Source organism: Oncorhynchus tshawytscha, linkage group LG02 (assembly GCF_018296145.1).
Source record: "Oncorhynchus tshawytscha isolate Ot180627B linkage group LG02, Otsh_v2.0, whole genome shotgun sequence".
NCBI lineage: Eukaryota > Metazoa > Chordata > Actinopteri > Salmoniformes > Salmonidae > Oncorhynchus > Oncorhynchus tshawytscha.
Genome location: NC_056430.1, coordinates 45,466,171 through 45,491,624, shown reverse-complemented (window position 1 = coordinate 45,491,624; position 25,454 = coordinate 45,466,171). Strand labels below are relative to the sequence as shown.

General features: G+C 43.6%; 2 protein-coding genes across 3 annotated transcripts in view; both read right to left on the bottom strand.

The window, feature by feature from the left end:
• Positions 1-21,084, bottom strand: part of LOC121840668 — a gene marked incomplete in the record, with an annotated part of 71,581 nt that extends 50,497 nt beyond the window's left edge. The window contains 3 exon segments of the mRNA XM_042305270.1: positions 12,566-12,826; positions 20,323-20,349; positions 20,670-21,084. Of these exon segments, the coding sequence (XP_042161204.1) occupies positions 12,566-12,826; positions 20,323-20,349; positions 20,670-20,727 (346 nt within the window).
• Positions 1,053-11,863, bottom strand: LOC112241495 (mucin-5AC-like). 2 transcript variants are annotated; one of them, XM_042299616.1, is made up of 18 exons: positions 11,015-11,714; positions 10,817-10,873; positions 10,226-10,288; positions 10,061-10,114; positions 9,777-9,824; positions 9,431-9,460; positions 8,691-8,741; positions 3,993-4,040; positions 3,747-3,800; positions 3,602-3,658; positions 2,707-2,799; positions 2,526-2,544; positions 2,383-2,414; positions 2,168-2,272; positions 1,879-1,907; positions 1,709-1,775; positions 1,388-1,428; positions 1,053-1,241 (listed from the first exon to the last, which is right to left on the bottom strand). In XM_042299616.1, the coding sequence occupies exons 1-18, from the start codon at positions 11,448-11,450 to the stop codon at positions 1,149-1,151; spliced, it is 1,377 nt and encodes a 458-aa protein (XP_042155550.1). In that variant the 5' UTR covers positions 11,451-11,714; the 3' UTR covers positions 1,053-1,148. The 2 variants fall into 2 exon arrangements, with proteins under 2 accessions (XP_042155550.1, XP_042155552.1); XM_042299618.1 differs by lacking the exon at positions 3,747-3,800 and having other exon boundaries at positions 11,015-11,863.
• Positions 21,085-25,454: the final 4,370 nt, after the last annotated feature.

The following is a 25,454-nucleotide window of genomic DNA, read 5'->3' as shown; positions in this document are numbered from 1 at the left end:
TTTGGGGTTGATAACTTTTGCCGCAAAAATTGTTAAATTAACATTAGACTTTTTCCCCAGTTTTTTTAAACACAAGATGAATTTCACTAAGAAAAATGTCTTATCAATACCACTGGATCTTAATGACTTAATTTCGATGAATTTATCTTAATTTCCTATTTACCTGTTTTTTGCATTGTGTGAATATGTTATATATTTATTTATTTTTAATTGTCTGTATCTATCGATTTTGATCACAAATATATTTTATTTAGTCAATTTTATCAAACCGTTATGGAAGGAGGTATCACACAGATGACAGAATATATATAAATAGTGTATATTTATTTGGGCATTTACTTAAAAATATTTAAAGGGGAGTATGCCCCGGACACCTCCAAAATCCCCAAATAAAAATACTAACATATTAACAGATATTATGGATAGGCATGTAACACAATCCAGGTTTCCATGTATGATACAGTAAATTACGGCAGTTCCAAGCATTTTGAGGGCCCTAAGCGAGATTTGCCCACCTCACCGACAAAACATTTTAGTGGCCCCGCTCATGGCGGCGAAGAGAAACATTTGGAGCTTTAAAGTTAATGTTCTGCAATTCTACTCATTTTGCCACGGGGCGGAGAGAACTTAATGTCCTGCAATTCAACACAGTATGCCATAGTCGTTGAAATAATAACATTCAGTTTTAAAGCTAATTTACTGCAATTCTAAACATTTGCCATGACTTATGCCATGTTCATTGGATATCTGAGCGAGAGTGACTAACAGAATTATTGGGGGCCCCCTGGAGGTCAGGGCCCCTGGGCAGTAATTCGGCCATTACCACAAGGCTTAGATAGCTGGCGAGACTAACTGGGCCTAGCAATCTATAAAATCTTAGCTGTCATGGGATTTATTGAGTGACTGTCAGTGACTGACGAAGAACCACATTTCAAAACTGCAGGTTGTGGATTCTACTATCCTACGGTTGTTTTTGGAGGGGGGAGGGGCCTCTAGCGGCTGCTTACTGTATGTCGCTTATAAATAGAAACAGTACTGTAGTAGAGGTTTTAGATACTTATTTACAGTAACATGATGTGCGATAAATAAAGGACATCCTGAAAGAAACAGTATTTCTGTGAGACATACAGAGAGCCAGTGGTGTAGTTTCAGTGTGTCTGCAGAAGACTGTAAAACCCATCCGGCTGGGCTGAGGTTGCTGGTCTGTCGGGGATTGAGCTGTATACATGGTACGTATCAGACTAGAGAAAATAAACAGACAGTTTAGCATCAGTCCTTTAATTCTACAGTACTGTAGAAATGTAATGTAATTTAAAAGGATGTAACATCAATCTGAAACTGAGAGCCGTTCACATTCACCAAACACACTGGGTGATTCTGAACTTACTTTGTCGTTTTCAGATGACTTTCCATTTTCTTCAAAAGGACCTGTACAACACAGAGGGATCCTGAGTGAGTGAGTGAGTGTGTGGTTTCATGTCACTTTGCTATACTTAATGTCCTTTCACACTTCTCCTCCTGAATCAAACCATCCTGTAGACGTACAGCTCTATTCTCATGCTCTAACACATTATCTTATGTATAACTTATACACATACATGCTTACTGATATGACTACCTCAGACCAACAAACAAGCCTAAACAACTTTGAGTCCTATAAAAAGCCCTACATGTTATGAAACATTGGGACAGAGTTAAATAGACAAACCTAATGGTACAGATGTGGATGGTACAGAAGTGATCAGGCTGTAGACCCCTGCATTCTCTGAATCAGCCTGGACGAAAGAGAAAGATCCTTATTATCCCTCAGACTGTCTGTCAGACTGTCTGATACAAGTTTGTATCTATATCCAAGGCTATTATTTTTGCTGTACTTACATCTTCATTTGCAGATTGCTGCACAGGACCTGCATCTCACAGAGAGATAGGGGGGGGGAGGTCAGAAGAAGTGAAAATAACAGGGCTTGATGTCACTTCACACTTCTCCTCCTGACTCAAACCACCCTGGAGACTTACAGCTCTGTTCTCACGCTTTCAAGATGCTCTGACTAAAAATATAAGTTAGTAAGGTTGGCATTGAGTGATTAAGTGTTATTGTGGCGAGGGTCCCAAATTCACGTCCCAGGTCAGGAAGACAGGGATAGAAGACATTCTGTTACAAACTCACCTGAGTGCAAAAACGTGGACGGTACAGAGGTGATGAGAGAATAGATCCCAGCATCCCTTAAATCCAACATGTCTGCACTGCTCATAGCTCCCATCACCAAATCACCTACAACAGAAACAAAATGAAAATTAAATTAGGATACGTGTTTGGGCATGTATGTGTGTAGTTGTGTTAGTAGTATGTGCAGTGTTTGATGTATTTTGTTTGGAACGTACATCGTCTGTGATCATCCTGTCTGGCTGTAGGTCTGTACAACATAAAAGTATATAAGAAGGTTGTGGTAAGAAAATCCTCATCATGGACAATACAGAACTAAAGGTTGATACAATCTGCATCATATTCACAAGGGAATTCTTACCTCAGAGAATTGGTTTTCTCTGAAAAACAAATGAGGGTAAATGAATGATATTGAATATAGCCTACACTACACAATATCACCAAAAGGAGTTGAAAGATTAACCCATGTCAAAGGCACTTACATTAATATGAGAAGGAAAATGTTTGCAAATGATTTGTTATGCAGAATCAGAAGTACTCACTGGTCCTCCTGCAGAGATAGACAACTGTCAATCCCATCCAGAACACGCCCACTCCAGAAGCCATACACACTGCTGTCTGCCATAGTTGCACCGCTGTTTGGTGACATGATGACATCAGAAGAGGTCATTAGCTCTTAATCCAAATGTAAATACTTTAATTGTAGACAGGTGTTAGAATACCACTTTATTATTAGTCTTGGTGAACGTTTCCGTTTTCATATATGTGAGAAAAGACAGCTAGTCAGCTAAACATTTTACATTTGAGTCTGTGAAGGAAAATGTTATGTTTGTGCTTTTCTAATAACCAATTGGACTGGGTCCATGCAACTGACTGATTGATCGTGACTGGGAGGAATCCTCACTATCAGTGCGCCAAGAACATTGTTTTGAAAACCGAAAGGGGTGTCTCAGTTTCAAAGTCTCAGCTTGAAGAGAAGAAGCCTTGTGAGGTATTTGTTGGTCACATGCATGAACCAAACATTAATGATGAATTAATTATAAATTATGAATAAGCTAAATCTTGCAAATATAACTTGTCTGTTTCAGCAGTATATAAGACAACTAATGGGACATCCCCGGTGGAGCTCCTGACCAACGTGTACTATGGTACATTAAGTTTGTTGGAACCTCTCCAGCTTGTTGATAATAAAGAATTATTCATTTAATATTGACTTCAGGTGTCCCTGATGATAATTTCCGTGACAAGTAATTTAGCAGAGGCTCTTATCCAGAGCGACTTACGTGCATTCATCTGAAGATAGCTTGGTGAGGCAACAACATATCACAATCACAACAAGTACATTTTCCCTCAACAAAGTAGTTATCAGCAAAGTCAGAGCTAGAAGAAAAAGACAAGTGCATTTTTGCTGTGGAATTACGAAATAAGGACACTTACCCCAAACTCTTTTTTGACTGTTTGAATTCACAACGCTGTCTGTGGAGCTTTGACCTCCTGTGCACATGCAAGATAGAGACAGTTTGTTAACACACATCACAACTTAGTCAACACCAATAAACAAAAATTGTGTGACAATACTCACTTTCAGTTGGACTCTTTGGTGTGTCAGTTGTCAAAGTAGGACTAACAGTCAAATCTAGTGCAAAGCAAAGTCATTGGATCTGGTTATACAATAAGGTATCTTAATGGCATGATTTAATCAATCCAATATCAACCTCATTTCTAGTAACTAGGCACATTTGTGATTCAAAAAATTTATACAAAGACCTGGGTAAGATAAAATCATTAAATTATTTTCAGTTTTACTAACTAAAGATGACCAACACACCTGATGTAGGATTCACTGCTGTGCTGGGGGCCAAAGGAGAGGTCAAACCTGGTGAGAAGAGATGAGAAGAGAAATGTACATTTGTTTCATATCAAATAAAATCAAATGTTTTTTGTCACATGCTCCGAATACAACAGGTGTTACAATACATCCTTACCATGAACCACTTACCTTTAAAACACTGCATTGCTGAAAGTAAGAAAATATTTGCTAAAAAAAACTCTAAATAAATAAAATAAAAAAACATTTAAATAAGTAACAATAAAATAAAAATAGCGAGGCTATATACTGGAGGTAACTCAGGTAAAATGTGTATGTAGGAAGGTGTAATGTGACTATGCATACATTTGAAGTCAGAAGTTTACATACTTCTGTTTACATACTTCTAACTTCAACTGTATGTTGGAGTCATTAAAACTCGTTTTTCAACCACTCCACAAATTTCTTGTAGTTTTGGCAAGTCGGTAAAGGCATCTACTTTGTGCATGACACAAGTCATTTTTCCAACAATTGTTCACAGACAGACATTATTTCACTTATAATTAACTGTATCACATTTCAAGTGGGTCAGAAGTTTACATACACTAAGTTGACTGCGCCTTTAAACAGCTTGGAAAATTCCAGAAAATGATGCCATGGCTTTAGAAGCTTCTGATAAGCTAATTGACACCATCTGGGTCAACTGGAGGTGTACCTGTGGATGTATTACAAGGCCTACCTTCGAACTCAGTGCCTATTTGCTTGACATCATGGGAAAAGCAAAAGAAATCAGCCAAGACCTTGAAAAGAATTGGAGACCTTTACAAGTCTGGTTCATCCTTGGAAGCAATTTCCAAACCCCTGAAGGTACCACGTTCATCTGTACAAATAATAGTACGCAAGTATAAACACCATGGGACCACGCAGCAGTCATACCGCTCAGGAAGGAGACACATTCGGTCCCCTGGAGATGAACGTACTTTGGTGCGAAAAGTGCAAATCAATCCCAGAACAACAGCAATGGACCTTGTGAAGATGCTGGAGAAAACAGGCACAAAAGTATATTTATCCACAGTAAAATGAGTCCTATATCAACATAACCTGAAAGTCCGCTCAGCAAGGAAGAAGCCATTGCTCCAATAACGCCATAAAAAAGCCAGACTATGGTTTGCATCTGCACATGGGGACAAAGATCATACTTTTTGGAGAAATATCCCCTGGTCTGATGAAAGAAAAATTGAACTGTTTGTCCAAAATGACCATCGTTATGCACATGCTCCGAATACAACAGGTGTTACAATACAACCTTACCATGAAACACTTACTATCAACAATGCTTTTGTTTAATGTAAGAAAATATTTGCTCCCTTTGTTTAATTTTTTAAATAATTAAATAATTAAAAAGAAAAACACTTTTTAAAAAGCAACACAATAAAATAACAATAGCGAGGCAATATAAAGGAGGTAATTCAGGTAATATGTATACGTAGGAAGGTGTAAAGTGACTATTTATAGGTAATAAACAAAGAGTAGCAGCAGAATAAAAAAGGAGGTCAATGCAAATAGTCTGGTTAGCCAATTCATTAACTCTTCAACAGTCTTATAGCTTGGGGATAGAAGCTGTTAAGGAGCCTTTTGGACCTGGACTTGGCAATCCAATACCACTTGCCATGCAGTAGCAGAGAGAACAGTTCATGACTTGGGTGGCTGGAGTCTTTGACAATTTTAAGGGCCTTCCTCTGACCCCGCCTGATATAGATGTCCTGGATGGCAGGAATCTTGTCCCAAGAGATGTACTGGGCCGTACGCACTAACCTCTGCGGTCGGATGCCGATTAGTTGCCAAACCAAGCGGTGATGCAATCAGTCAGGATGCTCTCTATGGTGCAGCTCTATAACTTTCTGAGACTCTGAGGACCCATGCCAAATCTTTTCGGTCTCCTGAGAGGGGATAGGCATTGTCATGCCTTCTTCACGACTGTCTTGCTGTGTTTGGACCATGATAGTTTGTTAGTGATGTGGACACCAAGGAAGTTGAAGCTCTCGAACTACAGCCCTGTCGATGTGAATAGGGGGGGGGGCTGTGGAAGAGCTTGTTGTCTTGGCATCACACTGCCAGGTCTCTGACCTCCTCCCTATAGGCTGTCTCATCATTGTCGGTGATCAGGACTGCCACCATTGTGTCGTCGGCAAACTTAATGACGGTGTTGGAGACGTGCATGACCACGCAGACGTGGGTGTACAGGTAGTACATGAGGGGACTCAACACATTTGACTTCCCACTGTGTTGCGTATCAATGAGGCAGATTTTTTTGTTACCTACCCTTACAACCTGGGGGCGGCTCGTCAGGAAGTCCAGGATCCAGTTGCAGAGGAAGGATTTTAGGCCCTGGGTACTTAGCTTAGTGATGAGCTTTAAGGGGAACTATGGTGTTGAACGCTGAGCTTTAGTCAACAAACAGCATTCTCACGTAGGTGTTCCTTTTGTCCATGTGGGAAAATGCAGTGTGGAGATGGTGGGATAATGGTGTTGATGTGAGCCATGACCAGCTTTTGAAAGCACGTCATGGCTACCGATGTGAGTGCTACTGGCAAGTAGTTATTTCTGTACAGCACTTTGAGATATCAGCTGATGTACGCAGGGCTATATAAATACATTTGATTTGATTTGATTAAGCAGATTACCTTGGCATTCTTGGGCACAGGGACTATGGTGGTCTGCTTGAACATGTCGTTATTACAGACTCGGTCAGGGAGAGGTTGAAAATGTTAGTGAAGACACTTGCCAGTTGGTCAGTGCATGTTCTCAATATGCGTCCTGGAAATCCGTGTGGCCCTGCAGCCTTGTGAATGTTGACCTGTTTAAAGGTCTTACTCACATCAGCTACGGAGAGCGTGATCTCATAGTCGTCCGAAACAGCTGGCGATCTCATGCATGGTTCAGTGTTGCTTGCCTTGAAGCAAGCATAGAAGGGATTTAGCTCATTTGGTAGGCTTTCGTCACTGGGCAGGTCACAGTTGGATTTCCCTTTGTAATCCATAGAAGAATTGTTTGCAAGCCTGCTTTATCCGACGAGCATCAGAGCCAGTGTAGTTGGATTCAATCTTAGCCCTGTATTAATGCTTTGCCTGTTTGGTGGTTTGTCGGAGGGCACAGCGGGATTTCTTATAAGCATCCGGATTAGTGTCCCGCTCCTTGAAAGAGGCAGCTCTAGCTTTTTGCTCAGTGCAGATGTTGCCTGTAATCCATGGCTTCTGGTTGGCATATGTACGTTCAGATGAAGTCGGGGATTCATGTGGTATACTTCACAATGCCATCAGATGAATCCCAAAACATTTTCCAGTCTGTGCTAGAAAAACAGTCCTGTAGCTTAGCATGCGGTTCATCTGACCACTTCAGTATTGAGCGAGTCACTGGTAAATCCTGATTGAGTTTTTTTTTGTGCTTGTTAGCAGGAATCAGGAGGATAGAATAATGGTCAGATTTGCCAAATGGAGGGCGAGGGAGTGATTTGTACACATCTATGTGTGTGGAGTAAAGGTGGTCTAGAGATTTTTTTCCTCTGGTTGCACATTTGACATGCTGGTAGAAATTAGGTAAAATGGATTTAAGTTTTCCTGCATTAAAGTCCCCAGCCACTAGAAGCACTGCTTCTGGATTAGCATTCTCTTGTTTGCTTATGGCCTTATACAGCTCGTTGAGTGCGGTCTTAATGCCTGCAACGGTTTGTGGTGGTAAATAGACAGCTACGAAAAATATAGATGAACTCTCTTGGTAAATAGTGTGGTCTACAGCTTGTCCTGAGATAATCTACCTCAGGCGAGCAAAACCTCTAGACTTCCTTAATATTAGAGATTGCGCACCAGTTGTTATTGACAAATAGACACGGACCACCACCCCTCATCTTACTGGAGGTTTATTGTTCTGTCTTGCCGATACACGGGAAACCCAGCCAACTGTATATGATCCATGTCCTCGTTCAGCCATGACTCGGTGAAACATAAAATACAGATGGTAAAGCAGGATTATCCACTTGGAGACAAATTCTCACCAAGCATCAGGATCTGCGGCCCGTGTATCGGTCGTCTACTCTTCATGCGAATGACGGGGCTTTGGGCCTGGTCCGTGAAATGACGTAAATCTTTCTCCTTCAATTCATTAAGAAAAAATCTTCGACCTGCGAGTAATCGCTGTTCTGATGTTCAAAAGCTCTTTTCGGTCATAAGAGACAGTGGCAGAAACATTATGTACAAAACAAGTCACAACAAACACACAAAAAACACCCAGAATAGCACAATTGGTTAGGAACCCGTAAAACGGCAGCCATCCCCTCCGGCGCCATTCATATCTAAGAAAAGTACAACAAATTAGAGTGAACGTATGTAACGGATGTGAAACGGCTAGCTAGTTAGCGGTGGTGCACGCTAAATAGCATTTCAATCGGTGACATCACTTGCTCTGAGACCTTGAAGTAGGGGTTCCCCTTGCTCTGCAAGGGCCGCGGCTTTTGTGGAGCGATGGGTAACGATGCTTCGTGGGTGACTGTTGTTGATGGGTGCAGAGGGTCCCTGGTTCGCGCCTGGGTATGGGCGAGCGGACGGTCTAAAGTTATACTGTTACACGTACAAGCAGCTATGAATAAGTCTATGAGTAAACCTGTTGGAGCTTTAGTGAATTAGAGTGAACTAAAAATGTAATTGCAAAGTAAGGGATACTTACTAGTTGGTCTCACTGTGATGTCAGGGGTCAAAGTAGAAGTAACAGTCGAAACTGCTGGAAATAATACAAGTGAATTCTGTATCTGATTACACAAATAGAAAGGTATTTGTTATTTCTGTTTGAGAACAACACAACTCAGTCAGTAGAAAGATTCACAATTTCATAATCTGGCATATTATTGTTAAAACCCAGAACCTTAAAAGTTTACGGTGTACCATGGGATGCCCCGTTAACATCCCAAATAATGCTTACATGGATATTCCCTTCATTAACTTCTAGAATGGTCTCTACCACTTATGATTGCCTGCTGTCTGTTAAATGCTCTACATTGGGTGTCACTCTAGTATGGAACTGTGAAATGCAGAGATTGTGGCACAACCTGAACTGGGCGTTAACAGCAGCAAAAAAAAGGTTATCCTTAGTGGATTACCCCTACAATCCTCTTGCCTCTAACATGGTTATCATATTTTCAAGATATTGTTCGTATAGAGCGATCAGCGGCCATGATAAACAAAGTTTGGGCAAATACAATTGAGGTATGGGATGTATTATGCAAAACTCTATCAGATATCAGCACCTCTTGAACAAGCAATGGACCTACATGGTAAGGGAGTTGGAAGACAACATTTTATTTTCTGAGAATAATATAGAATATTTTTTATTATAAACTCCACTTCCTTCCTGTAAATGTCTCATTTGTCTGAGAAAAGACAGGTAGTCAGCTAGAGATGGATGCTTACCCAGAACGCTTTCTGTGGAGCTATGACCTCCTGGGCACATGCAAGAGAGAGACTGTTTAATAACAGTTAACACACAACACAACTTATTACACCACTAAACTAAAATCATGTGGACTCTTGGGGGTGTCAGTTGTCAAAGTAGAACTAGTAGTTGAACCCGGTGCAAAGCAAAGTCATTGGATCTGATCATACAAAATAAAGGTATCTAAATGGGTTGATTTAATTAATGAAATATCAACATATTTTTTTTAATCAGGGAAAATTTGTGAGTAAAAACCTGGCTAAAATAAAGCTAGTCTATTTGTTTAGGTCCTATCTGCTAACGAGAGAAAGATGACCAACAAACCTGATGTAGGATTCACTGCTGTGCTGGGGGTCAGAGGAGAGGTCAAACCTGGTGAGAGGAGATTACACAAGAACAAATGTAAATTCATTTAATTTATTAGGTCATTCAATAAGCAGAAATAGAGAAGTACACTACACATTACCTACAAATCAAATCTGAAAGTACACAAATCTATACGAAATTACAGCAGCTATGAATGGGTCAATTCATAAATCAGATGGATATTCAGTGAATTAATGTAAACAAAAATATACATGTAAGTTAAAATGAGTGGATCTACTTACTGGTAGATGGTCTCGCTGTGGTGTCTGGGGTCAAAGTAGAAGTAACAGTTGAAACTAGTGGGAAGCAATGTGATTACACAAGAATAAGATATAGCATTACAATTAATCTAAACCCATGACTACAATTGGTATTTGCAGAGATGGTCATTTAGAGGTCCAACACACCTTCTGTAGGACTCACTGTCGTGCTGGGAGGCAAAGTAGATCTAGGACCTGGAGTCAAACTCACTGAGAAAACACATATTAATGAAATTAGCATTTTATTCATGATCGTATTAATGATCATCATGGTGTTGTTGGCCTTTTGAAATACCTTCATGACTTGTCTTTTCAAAGTGGGAAAAGTAGGACTATAAAATCACTATGGACAGATTGCTTCCTTCCCTGGTAGATTATATTTCTCCTCATTATAGAGATGATGAGACCAATTCATAAGGTGATCAAGTCTTTCAGGACAGATAAGGTGTTGATTGTTGTTGACAGCTTCCTAGAATAAAGTCACCATGTTATCTAACAGCAGAAGCCTAACAGAGTATAGATACGATCTAAACACTACTAGATGAACACAGACATTATAATACTTGTGCTGATGATCCCAGACATTGGTGTTGAGGCTGGTGTCATATCTATAGAACAGCTTAATTGTCTAACAGAACAGCTTCATTTACACATTAACACAACTGTTCTTATTGCTGAAACTTGTGTTGCTTTAAAATAACAGCAGTGTCACTATAAAAGCCCAAATGTGTGTACTACCTGCTATAGAAGGTGTCTGTATAGTTGTTGGATCGCTGATGTGAACTCCCACCAGATCTGAAATCATTTGGGAATGAAATGTGGTATTTAGTTTGTTGCTCAGAATTAATATAGTCATACTAAGAAGATGCTGAAATAAAAGTGAGTCAGATCATGAAGACCTGCAGCACTGATAGATATGTTTAGATTATGACTCACCTGTAAAGCTGTGCCCATCACTGCGTGGAGAGAGAGAGTTTGGTCCTGAGCTCAATCTGTAGTCACAGCTCACCTCCTTACGCCTCACTGACTGTAGACGACTGATCAGATCACTTTGTTTTGGAGTGAATTGACAGAACTGTTGTCCGGATGCTGAGGTGGCTTTTCTCTTCTTGATCGGTGCTGTGAAGGATGGCTGACTCTCCTCTCCAACATACAGGTTACAGGTGGTGTCAGGACTGACGGATACAGGAATCATACAGATGATGTTGATGTCCTCATAAATATTGACTGTAATGTCTGCTTTTGGATCTGTTAGGAAAGGACAGAGACTCCTTTTTGCGTCACTGTAGTTGAACGTAGTGTATATGTCACAAGTGACACTGACTCTTACTAAACTAGAGCCTGCCATTCTCTTTATATTACGTATCAGCATGTCTTATTTGATATCATGCCTATTTATGAGTGCCAAATAATCATGTGTGCTGTGTGTTTACAACGATTGCCTTTCACTTAATTCCTTACATTCTCACGTGTGAAATGAAATTGAATGAAATTGAATCGCACAGACAATTTTGCTTGCTTGTATGGTGTGTAGTGATTCCACAGATCTTCCTCTCCCTGCTCGGGAGGAAGAGCCGAACCCTGTTCGGGTAGAGCCGAACTAATCCTGCTCAGGTAGAAATGAATGAACAAACCCTGCTCGGAAGGACCCGGGAAACACCTGCTGTGTTAGTTTGGCCCGTTGCTTCTAGTTAGCCTACAGCCCTAAATCCCAGCCTATTTATACGTTTCTAATAGGACTGTAGTGATACTGTGTATTACTGTGTAACGCTGAGTTTATAAAGAACCTTTGACTGTACTTTGGCCTCTCTGTGGTTGTTTGCGTGGGATCTTAGAACTCTACTTTTGACATATACATTTCAAATATTTGTCTTCACAAACAACTATTTGAAATTACATTGGATGAGTTTGTGTCTTGGATGATTCTTTTAAATCAATCTGAATATATCATTTCTTACCAAGAATAGTAACAGAGACTGAACCACTGTGCATCGATGGATAGTGAGATTTTACAGTGTAAAAACATCTCAGTTTGATCTCAGCTGATGAACTATGACCTGCCCACGAGAGCAGCTCTGTTCCTGTGAGTGTCTGAGTACAGGATGAGCCTGGAAGATTCTTCCTCCCCTCTATGTAGAAGTAACAGTGAGACACACGGAGAGATGGAGGAGTCTCACAACTCAGCTGAACTGATTCTGTCTCTCTGATGACTGTAGAACTCACTGTCAGCTGGGGAAGGTCTGTGAGATTGAGGGGAATTAAGCATTTAGCATTTTGTGGTTTTGAGAAATGTACTGATAGCCTAATCCCTCCTTGTTATTTCAGAATTAAGGAACTTGAAGGGATAATATATTGCTTGATTGTTTGTTTCACGTAATAGATTATGACAACACACAGTATGAACATGGTAATGATGGCACAACAGTACATTGTTTACAACCATTCAAATAGTCTTCTTACCCTGAATTGTGACTGTTGAAGGCTCACTGTATATGGATCTAAACTGTGAACCTTTAGCACTGTACTGACATTGGATTTTGACCTCAGCTGGTGAACTCTGACCTGTCCACCTCACCAGTAGTCTTCCTGTGAGTGTCTGTTGACAGGGTGATGGAAGGGTGAATTCCACTTGCCCAGCCATTTTGAAGTAACACTCAGAGACAGATGGAGGAGTCTGACAGTTCAGCTGAACTGAGTCTTTCTCTTTGATGACTGCAGGAATCACTGTTAGACTGGGTTGAGGAAGATCTGTGAGATCAGTGGGATGATGGAGTGTCTTTTTTAATTGAATTATAAATTCATTTTCAATGTTTAACTACTCATACAGATAATGTACAACTTAATATTATATGAGTTTGACAGAGAAAACAATTCAGACACTGTTGTCTATTTAAGCAATAAACAATGAAACCCGTGCCAGGAACAGTCCTTAGGAGGGAGTTATCACACAATAATCCTCGGCTTCGATGGACATTTTGCTTTTGTAAAACGGTTGCCAAAATGAAAACTAAAGATGAAGGACATGTCTTTCATTCAAGACGTATTATGATGAAGATCCGGACTGTGCCCTCTGTTCCATGCCAGCCAACCTCAGGCACATTCTCATAGGGTGTAAAACAAGCCTCACCCAAGGACGCTACACTTGGCGTCACAACCAAGTCCTTAAAAACCTTGCGTCCGCCCTGGAGGACAAGCGAGCTGCCACCAACTCCCTACCACCCACAGCAGCATCACACTCCTTACGGACAAACTTTGTCCGCGAAGGGGCTAAACCACCGAAGAGCGGCTCTACACCATTTGAGCGAGACCAGCTGTGCTTGGCCTGCGACTGGAAAATGCTAGCTGACATTGGCCGGCAACTTGTGTTTCCTCCGGAGATCGCAACCACCACCCTAAGACCTGACATGGTGCTCTGGTCCCGTTCGCTCAATAAGGTCTTCATCATTGAGCTCACAGTACTCTGGGAGGACTCAGTAGATGAGGCTTATGAGCGAAAACATCTGCGCTATGCTGATCTAGCTGCCGAAGCACGGCATCATGGCTGGAACACAGAAGTCCGACCAGTGGAGGTGGGCTGCAGAGGTTTTGTGGCAACATCTACAACCAGACTGCTTAGAGACCTGGGAATTAAGGGCCAGAGCCAGCGTTCGGCAATCAAAGCTGTATCGGAGGCAGCAGTAGGCAGCAGTCAGTGGCTTTGGATGAAGAGGAAAGACCCCAGCTGGGCCCCGAAGTGAGAGGGCCAGGAGGTATGCGGTCAACAATGCTTGACTCAGGGAGGAGGACGCCCCTGCCATGCATAGTCCCATGGGATGTTGGCTATCAACAACAAGGCAACTCTTATGACTAATTGGGAATGGGACGCAAGCGTAGGATTGATCACCCTGTCGCTGACCGCCTTTGAGGAGGGTGTATAGTGTGAAAGGCCGAAACACCCTAGGAACCAAAAGGTACACTACTGACGATGCGCTCCCCAAATTTCACCACGCTCACTGTTCATTAACTCTTGGAAGTGCTTGCACAAAGGATAGTAACATCTCATCCTGTGTTCTTGGAATCTGAATATCTGGACTTGTCCAGTGACTGCTGAGAAAGATCAGCTGACAACAGGGGAAAGTCCTTGTGGCGGCACGGAGAGACGGCTGACCGGAGGGAATAGACCCCACTGGGAAAGTCATGGGGTAGCTTCCCATTTCTGTAGTTTCCCATGCTTCGCAGTATGTTGGAAACACCCACTTTAGCTACAGAAAGTCAACATACGAGAATACCCCTAGAGTCTGCGAGAGCGGGGGCGGAAGATGACTCATCGGCTGACAACATGGGTAACGACTGGACTGGAAACGACTACGAGTAATGAGAGCACAGCACAAGAGAACACCACAGCAACTGTCACAAGTTCTGCTGCAACAGTGGGCCACAAACAGATGCAGGTATGTGTCTGTGGTTGGAGGAAAGTTACATCACACCATGGGATGAGGATCCACCAGGGGAAGAAGGGATGTTTGGGTAAAGAGAGACAGAGAACTCGCATTGATTACTTTCTGCGAAAGCGATCAAATCAGTCGAATGAAGCACAGCAACTGGACGTAAACCATAGTTTGCAGTGCATCAGTACCACTGTCATGGAGGACGTAAACTCAAGCACCGAAGTAACAACTGAGGTGGAACCAACAACAGGAGTGGAACTCACCCAGCCTCCCAGACCTGCAGTCAAGAGGAGACTGCCAGGGCACAGACCGTATGTGAAGTGGCCTGGCGCCAGTGACAAGAAGTTGTGGGAAACAGTGAATACTGACCTTAACTTGACCCTCGAGAAACTTCGAGGCACAGTGGAGAAGAAGTTGGAGAGGATGGGGGACATCATCTATGAGTACGGGACAGAAAGATTTGGAGTGGAAGAGGCAAAAGGCGGGAGAAAGGTTCCAACCCCACCAGTTTCCAGGAGGCAACAAGAAATCAAGTGCTTCGTTCAAGAAAGGCGGCAGCTTAAGAAACAGTGGAAGAAGGCCTCGGAAGTGGAAAAGGAGGGCATAGAGGCACTTCAGGCTGACATCAAAACCCGGTTGGCATCCCTCCGTAGAGCAGAGAACCTACGGAAACGTAGAAGGAAGAAAGAGCAAACTAGAACTCGATTCTATAAAGATCCCTTCAAGTCCCTTAAAAGTCTCTTCACAAAGGAAAAAAGTGGAGCTCTAAAAACAACAAAGAAAGACCTAGAGGAGCACCTGAGAACAACAAACGTTGACTCAAAGCGACATGAACATCTGGCCATCCCATCAGATATCCCACCCATTGAACCCCCGGAACATCATATTGAGACCAGCCCTCCGACATGGAAAGAGGTGGAAAACACAGTTCGACGGGCAAGAACAGCATCAGCCCCGGGGCCAAATGGAGTCCCGTACAAAGTGTATAAGAACGCACCAGACGTCCTGAGGTTCCTCTGGAGGCTTATGAGAACAGCTTGGCAGAAGAAGGTAATACCCAAAGTGTGGCGTAGGGCAGGCGGGGTCCTGATCCCTAAGGAGAAGGATGCAGTGAACATCAGCCAATTCCGCCCAATCTCCTTACTGAATGTCGAGGGTAAAATCTTCTTTAGGGTCATTGCCCAGAGGATGGCCGAGTACCTGCAAAGGAATGCGTACGTCGATACATCTGTACAGAAGGCAGGAATATCAGGGTTCTCTGGCTGCTTGGAACATTCCAGCATGATCTGGCACCAGATCCAAATGGCCAAGGTGGAGAAAAGGGACCTCCATGTAGTCTTCCTCGACCTCGCCAATGCATTTGGTTCTGTGCCCCATGAACTCCTGTGGTCTGCCTTCAGATTTTTCCACATACCGGACACCATCACAAACCTGGTGAAGTCGTACTTCCAGGATCTGCAGTTCTGCTTCACCACCTCAGAGTTCACCACCTCATGGCAGTGCCTGAATGTAGGTATAATGGCAGGATGTACCATTTCTCCGTTGGCATTCACAATGGCAATGGAGGTTATCATCAGATCCTCAAAATGGGTTGCTGGTGGACAGCGAGTCGACTCTGGTTTCCGCCTCCCTCCACTCAGAGCCTACATGGACGACATTACAACATTGACCACCACTGTCCCATGCACCAGGAGACTGCTCAGAAAACTCGAGGAGAACATCAGCTGGGCCCGTATGAAGATTAAACCATCCAAGTCACGCAGCATCTCGATTGTGAAGGGAGTACTCTCTGACCTGAAATTCTTCATCGGAGATGACCAAATCCCAACAGTGACTGAGCAGCCGGTAAAAAGCCTTGGAAGGTGGTATGATGCAAGCCTGAAGGACAAAGACCAGGTGCAACAGCTGTGCAAAGACATCAGTAGTAGCCTACAGTCCATCGATAACACCCAGCTACCTGGAAAGTTAAAGGCCTGGTGTCTGCAGTTTGGTCTCCTACCCCGGGTGTTGTGGCCCTTAGCACTGTATGAGGTTCCAATCTCAACAGTGGAGAAGATGGAAAGAGGAGTCACAGGCTACTTAAAGAAGTGGCTTGGAGTTCCACGATGCCTTACCACCATAGGCCTCTATGGAGATGGTGTCCTCAAGCTGCCTCTCACCAGTCTAACAGAGGAATTCAAGTGTGCAAAAACCAGGCTCCAGATGACACTGAATGAATCTCGAGACCCAGTGGTGAGCAACAACGTGCCGACCTTGGCAACTGGGCGAAAATGAAGGCCAGGAAAAGCAGTCCAGGAGGCAACAGCAGCCCTCAGACATGCTGACATTGTGGGTCATGTTCAGCAAGGGAGAGGAGGCCTTGGGCTAACTAGCCGTGCTGCTTGGAGTAAGGCCACTGCACCCGAGCGGCGGAAGATGGTAGTGCAGGAAGTACGCCATCAGGAGGAGGCTGCAAGGTGGGCCAAGGCAGTCTCTCTTGCCAAACAGGGACAGTGGACTCGATGGGACAGTGTGGAGAAGAGGAAGATCAGCTGGAAGGATCTGTGGGCCATGGAAGCGAGGCGGTTGAGCTTTTCCATCAGAGCAACATATGACGTCCTTCCAACACCAGTTAATCTTCACCAATGGTATGGTGAAAGGTCTTCATCATTGAGCTCACAGTACCCTGGGAGGACTCAGTAGATGAGGCTTATGAGCGAAAACATCTGCGCTATGCTGATCTAGCTGCCGAAGCACGGCATCATGGCTGGAACACAGAAGTCCGACCAGTGGAGGTGGGCTGCAGAGGTTTTGTGGCAACATCTACAACCAGACTGCTTAGAGACCTGGGAACTAAGGGCCAGAGCCAGCGTTCAGCAATCAAAGCTGTATCGGAGGCGGCAGAAGGCAGCAGTCAGTGGCTCTGGATGAAGAGGAAAGACCCCAGCTGGGCCCCGAAGTGAGAGGGCCAGGAGGTATGCGGTCAACAATGCTTGACTCAGGGAGGAGGACGCCCCTGCCATGCATAGTCCCATGGGATGTTGGCTATCAACAACAAGGCAACTCTTATGACTAATTGGGAATGGGACGCAAGCGTAGGATTGATCACCCTGTCGCTGGCCGCCTTTGGGGAGGGTGTATAGTGTGAAAGGCCGAAACACCCTAGGAACCAAAGGTACACTACTGACGATGCGCTCCCCAAATTTCACCACGCTCACTGTTCATTAACTCTTGGAAGTGCTTGCACAAAGGATAGTAACATCTCATCCTGTGTTCTTGGAATCTTTGTTCTGAGTAAATGTGTTTTATTTACATCCTTTCACCAGGACATATGCTCATTTTGGAACGTTGCTAAATGGGCACAGCCAAACAACGGAAGTGATGGATTTCTTTCTGACCAGAACTGTCCCAGAGCTTGGGGAGGTGTGTCTGTGCTTGTGCTGCAGCGGCAGGTGCACAAGACAAAACTTTACCAGCATCACACATATCGGTGAATCACTGTGACATATGAAATACAAGTGATAGTGTAATCAATCTGTAATAACTACGTAAAAAAGTAACAAACGTGTTAAATTATTATGTGATGTACAGTCATATCTAGGTCCTGATTGGTCAAGCTGATTTGACGCATCAAATAGTGTTATTTCACGTGTATCTTTTTTGAAATGCAAAGACCCAAATGGAGTTCCATACTTTTACAGATGCACAATCGAGAGCATCCTGTCAGGCTGTATCACCGCCTGGTACGGCAACTGCTCTGCCCCCAACCGTAAGGTTCTCCAGAGGGTAGTGAGGTCTGCACAACGCATCACTGGGGGCAAACTAAGTGCCCTCCAGGACACCTACACCACCCGATGTCACAGGAAGGCCATAAAGATCATCAAGGACAACAACCACCCGAGCCACTGCCTGTTCACCCGCTATCATCCAGAAGGCGAGGTCAGTACAAGTACGTCAAAGCAGGGACCAAGAGACTGAAAAACAGCTTCTATCTCAACGCCATCAGCCACCACTAACATTGAGTGGCTGCTGCCAACATACTGACTCAACTCCAGTCAATTTAAAAATGGAATCACGAGACACTTTAAACAATGCCACTTAATATAATGTTCCCATACCCTACATTACTCATCTCATATGTATATACTGTACTCTATACCATCTACTGCATCTTGCCATCTTGATGTAATACATGTATCACTAGCCACTTTAAACAATGCCACTTTTATGTTTACATACCTAATATTACTCATCTCATATGCATATACTGTACTTGATACCATCTACTGCATCTTGCCTATGCCATTCTGTACCATCACTCATTCATATATCTTTATGTACATATTCTTTATCCCTTTACGCTTGTGTGTATAAGGTAGTTGTTGTGGAATTGTTAGGTCAGATTACTCGTTGGTTATTACTGCATTGTCAGAACTAGAAGCACAAGCATTTCACTACACTCGCATTAACATCTGCTAACCATGTGTATGTGACAAATACAATTTGATTTGATTTGATACTTTCCAGTGCACGACACACTGACATCACGTACAGATGCGCATGACTCTTGGCTGCAGTAAGAAAGCCACGCCATCTGCTCACATTCAACATAGCCTAGATTTATGTTTTTATTAGTTCTAAACAAAATAACTTTTGGGGGGGGCTCTCCTAACGCTTACAATGATGTGTTGATTCTTGCTTGAACAGTCACTAAGATTATAATTTGGTGTTGATCTTTGTAAATTAACTATTTTGGATGAATCAAGTTGTTAGCTACAATGCTAAACACTCACTGACATGGCCATAGGCTGCAGCAAAAGATAGCCAAAGAGACATTTTACTGGTTGAAGTTGAAGTTATTTTTAAGTATAATGCATTTGATTTACAATGATGACACAAACCTTATATTAAGCAGGACTTTTGTACGACCCTTAAACTCCAATTACAATCCAAAAGTAGTGTGAAATGCACTCATATGCAACATGTAAATAGAGGCTTTATTTTGTTGGCATTCCGTTCTGTCACCATAGTGGATTGAGCAGTCAAATGGAATGGTGAATAGACCATTTTTTTGTGTTTGTAAACGTTGCCGCACAAGGGCGATGCGCGCAACGTTTGCAAACACAAAAAAGAGTCTATTCACTATTCCATTTGACTGCTCAATCTACTATCTCATCAGCCCAGCCAGGCAATTTATTATATTGATCTCCACTGTAAAAAACATTTAGATATTATATCCCATTTATTTTAGACTGGCATTTGGTTTTCAACAGTGGAGATTTGTATTAATCTTGCTGTCTGTCTCATTCCACGGGGATGCGGACCTATGTTGACTCCAATCCTTCCCACAGTTGTGTCAAGTTGGCAGGATGTCCTTAGGGTGATGGACCATTCTTGATACGCACAGGAAACTGTTGAGCGTGAAAAACCCAGCACTGTTACAGTTCTGGCACCTAGTAGCATACCCCGTTCAAAGGCACTTAAATAGTGTTTTGCCCTTTCCCCCTCTGAATAGCACACATACACAATCCACGTCTTTAACCTGTCTCCTCCCCTTCATCTATTTACTGATTTAAGTGGATTTAACAAGTGACATAAATAAGGGATCATAGCTTTCACCTGGATTTGCCTGATCAGTCTATGTCATGTTAATGTTTTGTATACCCAGTGTATACAGCAGCTCATGGAAGGATGAAATCGTATGGATAAATTCATCAAAATAATGTTTTTATTGAAAATATGTCAATCATTATTTGAATATTTTGGTCATCCGTTGTTTAGTCTGGTAGTCCAAAAAGTTACATATTGCAACTTAAAATCCATAATAATGATACTGACCTTTGCCTTTGAGGTACTGGAAGGTATCTAGACAAAACAAAATGGGTCATTATTGCGCTCTTTTTACCATTATGAAAAATAAGAAAACATGAGATGGGATCACTTTACACAAGCTGGCGAAGCAGAACAGTCTGTAATGCATTCACAGCCATGTTATCAAGCAGTGGTCATTCTTATCTGTACAACATGTAAAATAATGACTAGGATGAAGGACAATGGAATAAGACACACTTATTATAACCATAACATGTTGAAATATTAAGAGTTCCTAAAGTAAAAGACTAAAAGAGGGGAAAGAAGAATGGAATATCCTGTCGCACAAACAGATGGAAGGAAAAATAACTCACCGAAAAGGAGGATGAGCAAAAACAGACGAGCAGCCATATCAGGGATGAACAATGTCATTTTTTAGACAGCTACATACATACTGTTAGTCTGACATCACAGAAGATGGTGGCAGTGACTGGGACAAAGATGACATGTTTCAATAGAAAAGCAGATGTGGAGCTTGTTCACAGGAAAACCACAGATGTCTCATATGGCAACTGTGGGCTAATGTCATGTTGCAGAGGAGGAGGCTGAACATTCAGAATCATGTATCAGTAATAATTTTTAGGTTCTAAAGCTGTCTGTTTATTTTTTAAACCAACAAACTAACTTGTCTTTCTGAGAAAAATATTTATCTTCGACTTTTTGTTTTAAGTTTTTAACAGCTGCACAATGTTTAACTACAAAACCCTGCATTTGTGGTTGAGAGTTTGATTTTTATTTTTTATTTTACCTTTATTTAACCAGGTAGGCCAGTTGAGAACAAGTTCTCATTTGCAACTGCGACCTGGCCAAGATAAAGCATAGCAGTGTGAGCAGACAACACAGAGTTACACATGGAATAAACAATTAACAAGTCAATGACACAGTAGAAAACAAAGGGGGGAGTCTATATACTATGTGTGCAAAAGGCATGAGGAGGTAGGCGAATAATTACAATTTTGCAGATTAACACTGGAGTGATAAATGATCATGTACAGGTAGAGATATTGGTGTGCAAAAGAGCAAGTAAATAAATAAAAACAGTATGGGGATGAGGTAGGTGAAAATGGGTGGGCTATTTACCAATAGACTATGTACAGCAGCAGCGATCGGTTAGCTGCTCAGATAGCTGATGTTTGAAGTTGGTGAGGGAGATAAAAGTCTCCAACTTCAGCGATTTTTGCAATTCGTTCCAGTCACAGGCAGCAGAGTACTGGAACGAAAGGCGGCCAAATGAGGTGTTGGCTTTAGGGATGATCAGTGAGATACACCTGCTGGAGCGCGTGCTACGGATGGGTGTTGCCATCGTGACCAGTGAACTGAGATAAGGCGGAGCTTTACCTAGCATGGACTTGTAGATGACCTGGAGCCAGTGGGTCTGGCGACGAATATGTAATGAGGGCCAGCCGACTAGAGCATACAGGTCGCAGTGGTGGGTGGTATAAGGTGCTTTAGTGACAAAACGGATGGCACTGTGATAGACTGCATCCAGTTTGCTGAGTAGAGTGTTGGAAGCCATTTTGTAGATGACATCGCCGAAGTCGAGGATCGGAAGGATAGTCAGTTTTACTAGGGTAAGCTTGGCGGCGTGAGTGAAGGAGGCTTTGTTGCGGAATAGAAAGCCGACTCTTGATTTGATTTTCGATTGGAGATGTTTGATATGAGTCTGGAAGGAGAGTTTGCAGTCTAGCCAGACACCTAGGTACTTATAGATGTCCACATATTCAAGGTCGGAACCATCCAGGGTGGTGATGCTAGTCGGGCATGCGGGTGCAGGCAGCGATCGGTTGAAAAGCATGCATTTGGTTTTACTAGCGTTTAAGAGCAGTTGGAGGCCACGGAAGGAGTGTTGTATGGCATTGAAGCTTGTTTGGAGGTTAGATAGCACAGTGTCCAATGACGGGCCGAAAGTATATAGAATGGTGTCGTCTGCGTAGAGGTGGATCAGGGAATCGCCCGCAGCAAGAGCAACGTCATTGATATATACAGAGAAAAGAGTCGGCCCGAGAATTGAACCCTGCGGCACCCCCATAGAGACTGCCAGAGGACCGGACAGCATGCCCTCCGATTTGACACACTGAACTCTGTCTGCAAAGTAATTGGTGAACCAGGCAAGGCAGTCATCCGAAAAACCGAGGCTACTGAGTCTGCCGATAAGAATATGGTGATTGACAGAGTCGAAAGCCTTGGCAAGGTCAATGAAGACGGCTGCACAGTAATGTCTTTTATCGATGGCGGTTATGATATTGTTTAGTACCTTGAGTGTTGCTGAGGTGCACCCGTGACCGGCTCGGAAACCAGATTGCACAGCGGAGAAGGTACGGTGGGATTCGAGATGGTCAGTGACCTGTTTGTTGACTTGGCTTTCGAAGACCTTAGATAGGCAGGGCAGGATGGATATAGGTCTGTAACAGTTTGGGTCCAGGGTGTCTCCCCCTTTGAAGAGGGGGATGACAGCGGCAGCTTTCCAATCCTTGGGGATCTCAGACGATATGAAAGAGAGGTTGAACAGGCTGGTAATAGGGGTGCGACAATGGCGGCGGAAAGTTTCAGAAATAGGGGGTCCAGATTGTCAAGCCCAGCTGATTTGTACGGGTCCAGGTTTTGCAGCTCTTTCAGAACATCTGCTATCTGGATTTGGGTAAAGGAGAACCTGGAGAGGCTTGGGCGAGGAGCTGCCGGGGGCAGAGCTGTTGGCCGAGGTTGGAGTAGCCAGGCGGAAGGCATGGCCAGCCGTTGAGAAATGCTTATTGAAGTTTTCGATAATCATGGATTTATCGGTGGTGACCGTGTTACCTAGCCTCAGTGCAGTGGGCAGCTGGGAGGAGGTGCTCTTGTTCTCCATGGACTTCACAGTGTCCCAGAACTTTTTGGAGTTGGAGCTACATGATGCAAACTTCTGCCTGAAGAAGCTGGCCTTAGCTTTCCTGACTGACTGCGTGTATTGGTTCCGGACTTCCCTGAACAGTTGCATATCCCGGGGACTATTCGATGCTATTGCAGTCCGCCACAGGATGTTTTTGTGCTGGTCGAGGGCAGTCAGGTCTGGGGTGAACCAAGGACTGTATCTGTTCTTAGTTCTGCATTTTTTGAACGGAGCATGCTTATCTAAAATGGTGAGGAAGTTACTTTTAAAGAATGACCAGGCATCCTCAACTGACGGGATGAGGTCAATGTCCTTCCAGGATACCCGGGCCAGGTCGATTAGAAAGGCCTGCTCACAGAAGTGTTTTAGGGAGCGTTTGACAGTGATGAGGGGTGGTCGTTTGACTGCGGCTCCGTAGCGGATACAGGCAATGAGGCAGTGATCGCTGAGATCCTGGTTGAAGACAGCGGAGGTGTATTTGGAGGGCCAGTTGGTCAGGATGACGTCTATGAGGGTGCCCTTGTTTACAGAGTTAGGGTTGTACCTGGTGGGTTCCTTGATGATTTGTGTGAGATTGAGGGCATCTAGCTTAGATTGTAGGACTGGCAGGGTGTTAAGCATATCCCAGTTTAGGTCACCTAACAGAACAAACTCTGAGGCTAGATGGGGGGCGATCAATTCACAAATGGTGTCCAGGGCACAGCTGGGGGCTGAGGGGGGTTGGTAGCAGGCGGCAACAGTGAGAGACTTATTTCTGGAGAGAGTAATTTTCAAAATTAGTAGTTCGAACTGTTTGGGTATGGACCTGGAAAGTATGACATTACTTTGCAGGCTAACTCCTCCCCCTTTAGCAGTTCTATCTTGACGGAAGATGTTATAGTTGGGTATGGAAATCTCAGAATTTTTGGTGGCCTTCCTGAGCCAGGATTCAGACACAGCAAGGACATCAGGGTTAGCAGAGTGTGCTAGAGCAGTGAGTAAAACAAACTTAGGGAGGAGGCTTCTGATGTTGACATGCATGAAACCAAGGCTTTTTCGATCACAGAAGTCAACAAATGAGGGTGCCTGGGGACATGCAGGGCCTGGGTTTACCTCCACATCACCCGCGGAACAGAGAAGGAGTAGTATGAGGGTGCGGCTAAAGGCTATCAAAACTGGTCGCCTAGAGCATTGGGGACAGAGAATAAGAGGAGCATGTTTCTGGGCATGGTAGAATATATTCAGGGCATAATGCGCAGACAGGGGTATGGTGGGGTGCGGGTACAGCGGGGGTAAGCCCAGGCACTGGGTGATGATGAGAGAGGTTGTGTCTCTGGACATGCTGGTTGTAATGGGTGAGGTCACCGCATGTGTGGGAGGTGGGACAAAGGAGTTATCAGGGGTATGAAGAGTAGAACTAGGGGCTCCATTGTGAACTAGAACAATGATAACTAACCTGAGCAACAGTATACAAGGCATATTGACATTTGAGAGAGACATACAGCGAGGCATACAGTAATCACAGGTGTTGAATTGGGAAAGCTAGCTTAAACAGTAGGTGAGACAACAGCTAATCAGCTAGCACAACAACAGCAGGTAAAATGGCGTTGACTAGGCAACGGGGCCGACAGATAAAACATAAACAAGCAGAATGGAGTACCGTGATTAATGGACAGTCCAGAGTGCATCAGCTATGTAGCCAAGAGATCAGTGTCCAGGGGGCAGCGGTGGATGGGGCAGGGAAGCTGGACTGGCGAGTGTTATCCAGGTTGAAAAAAAAGTTAACAATGACTAAATAGCTTGTAGCTAGTTAGCTGGTTAGCTTCTGGAGGTTCTTGAGTGTGTTCTAAAAATTAAAAATAATAGCGATTCCGTATCACATTGGGTGAGCCAGGTTTCCGGAAAGGTATAAACAGATTAAAAATCAAGAAGAGATAGAAAGTAAATATGGGTCCGGTGAGCGTTTGGGACGCTGCGATTCAGACGGTTAGCAGGCCTGTGCTAACAAGCTAACAGTTCGTAGGCCCGGGCTAGACAAGCTAGCAGTTAGCAGGCCTGTGCTAACAAGCTAACAGTTCGTAGGCCCGGGCTAGACAAGCTAGCAGTTAGCAGGCCTGTGCTAACAAGCTAACAGTTCGTAGGCCCGGGCTAAACAAGGTAGCAGTTAGCAGGCCGAGTTTAGCAAGCAGGGAGATAGCGAGGGCTAGAGAGTTGGCCTTTAGGGGACGTCGCGATGGGGTGAGTCTGTTTATTCCTC

What these genes read in the sequence shown, in the direction of transcription:
- LOC112241495 (XM_042299616.1), bottom strand. Translation starts at nt 11,450, where the DNA reads ATGCTGATACGTAATATAAAGAGAATGGCAGGCTCTAGTTTAGTAAGA. An exon ending in CAGTCAAAAAAGAGTTTGGG is followed by an intron (nt 2,800 to 3,601) that starts GTAAGTGTCCTT and finishes GTCACCAAACAG; the next exon opens with CGGTGCAACTATGGCAGACA. An exon ending in ATCCACATCTGTACCATTAG is followed by an intron (nt 1,429 to 1,708) that starts GTTTGTCTATTT and finishes TGTGTTGTACAG; the next exon opens with GTCCTTTTGAAGAAAATGGA.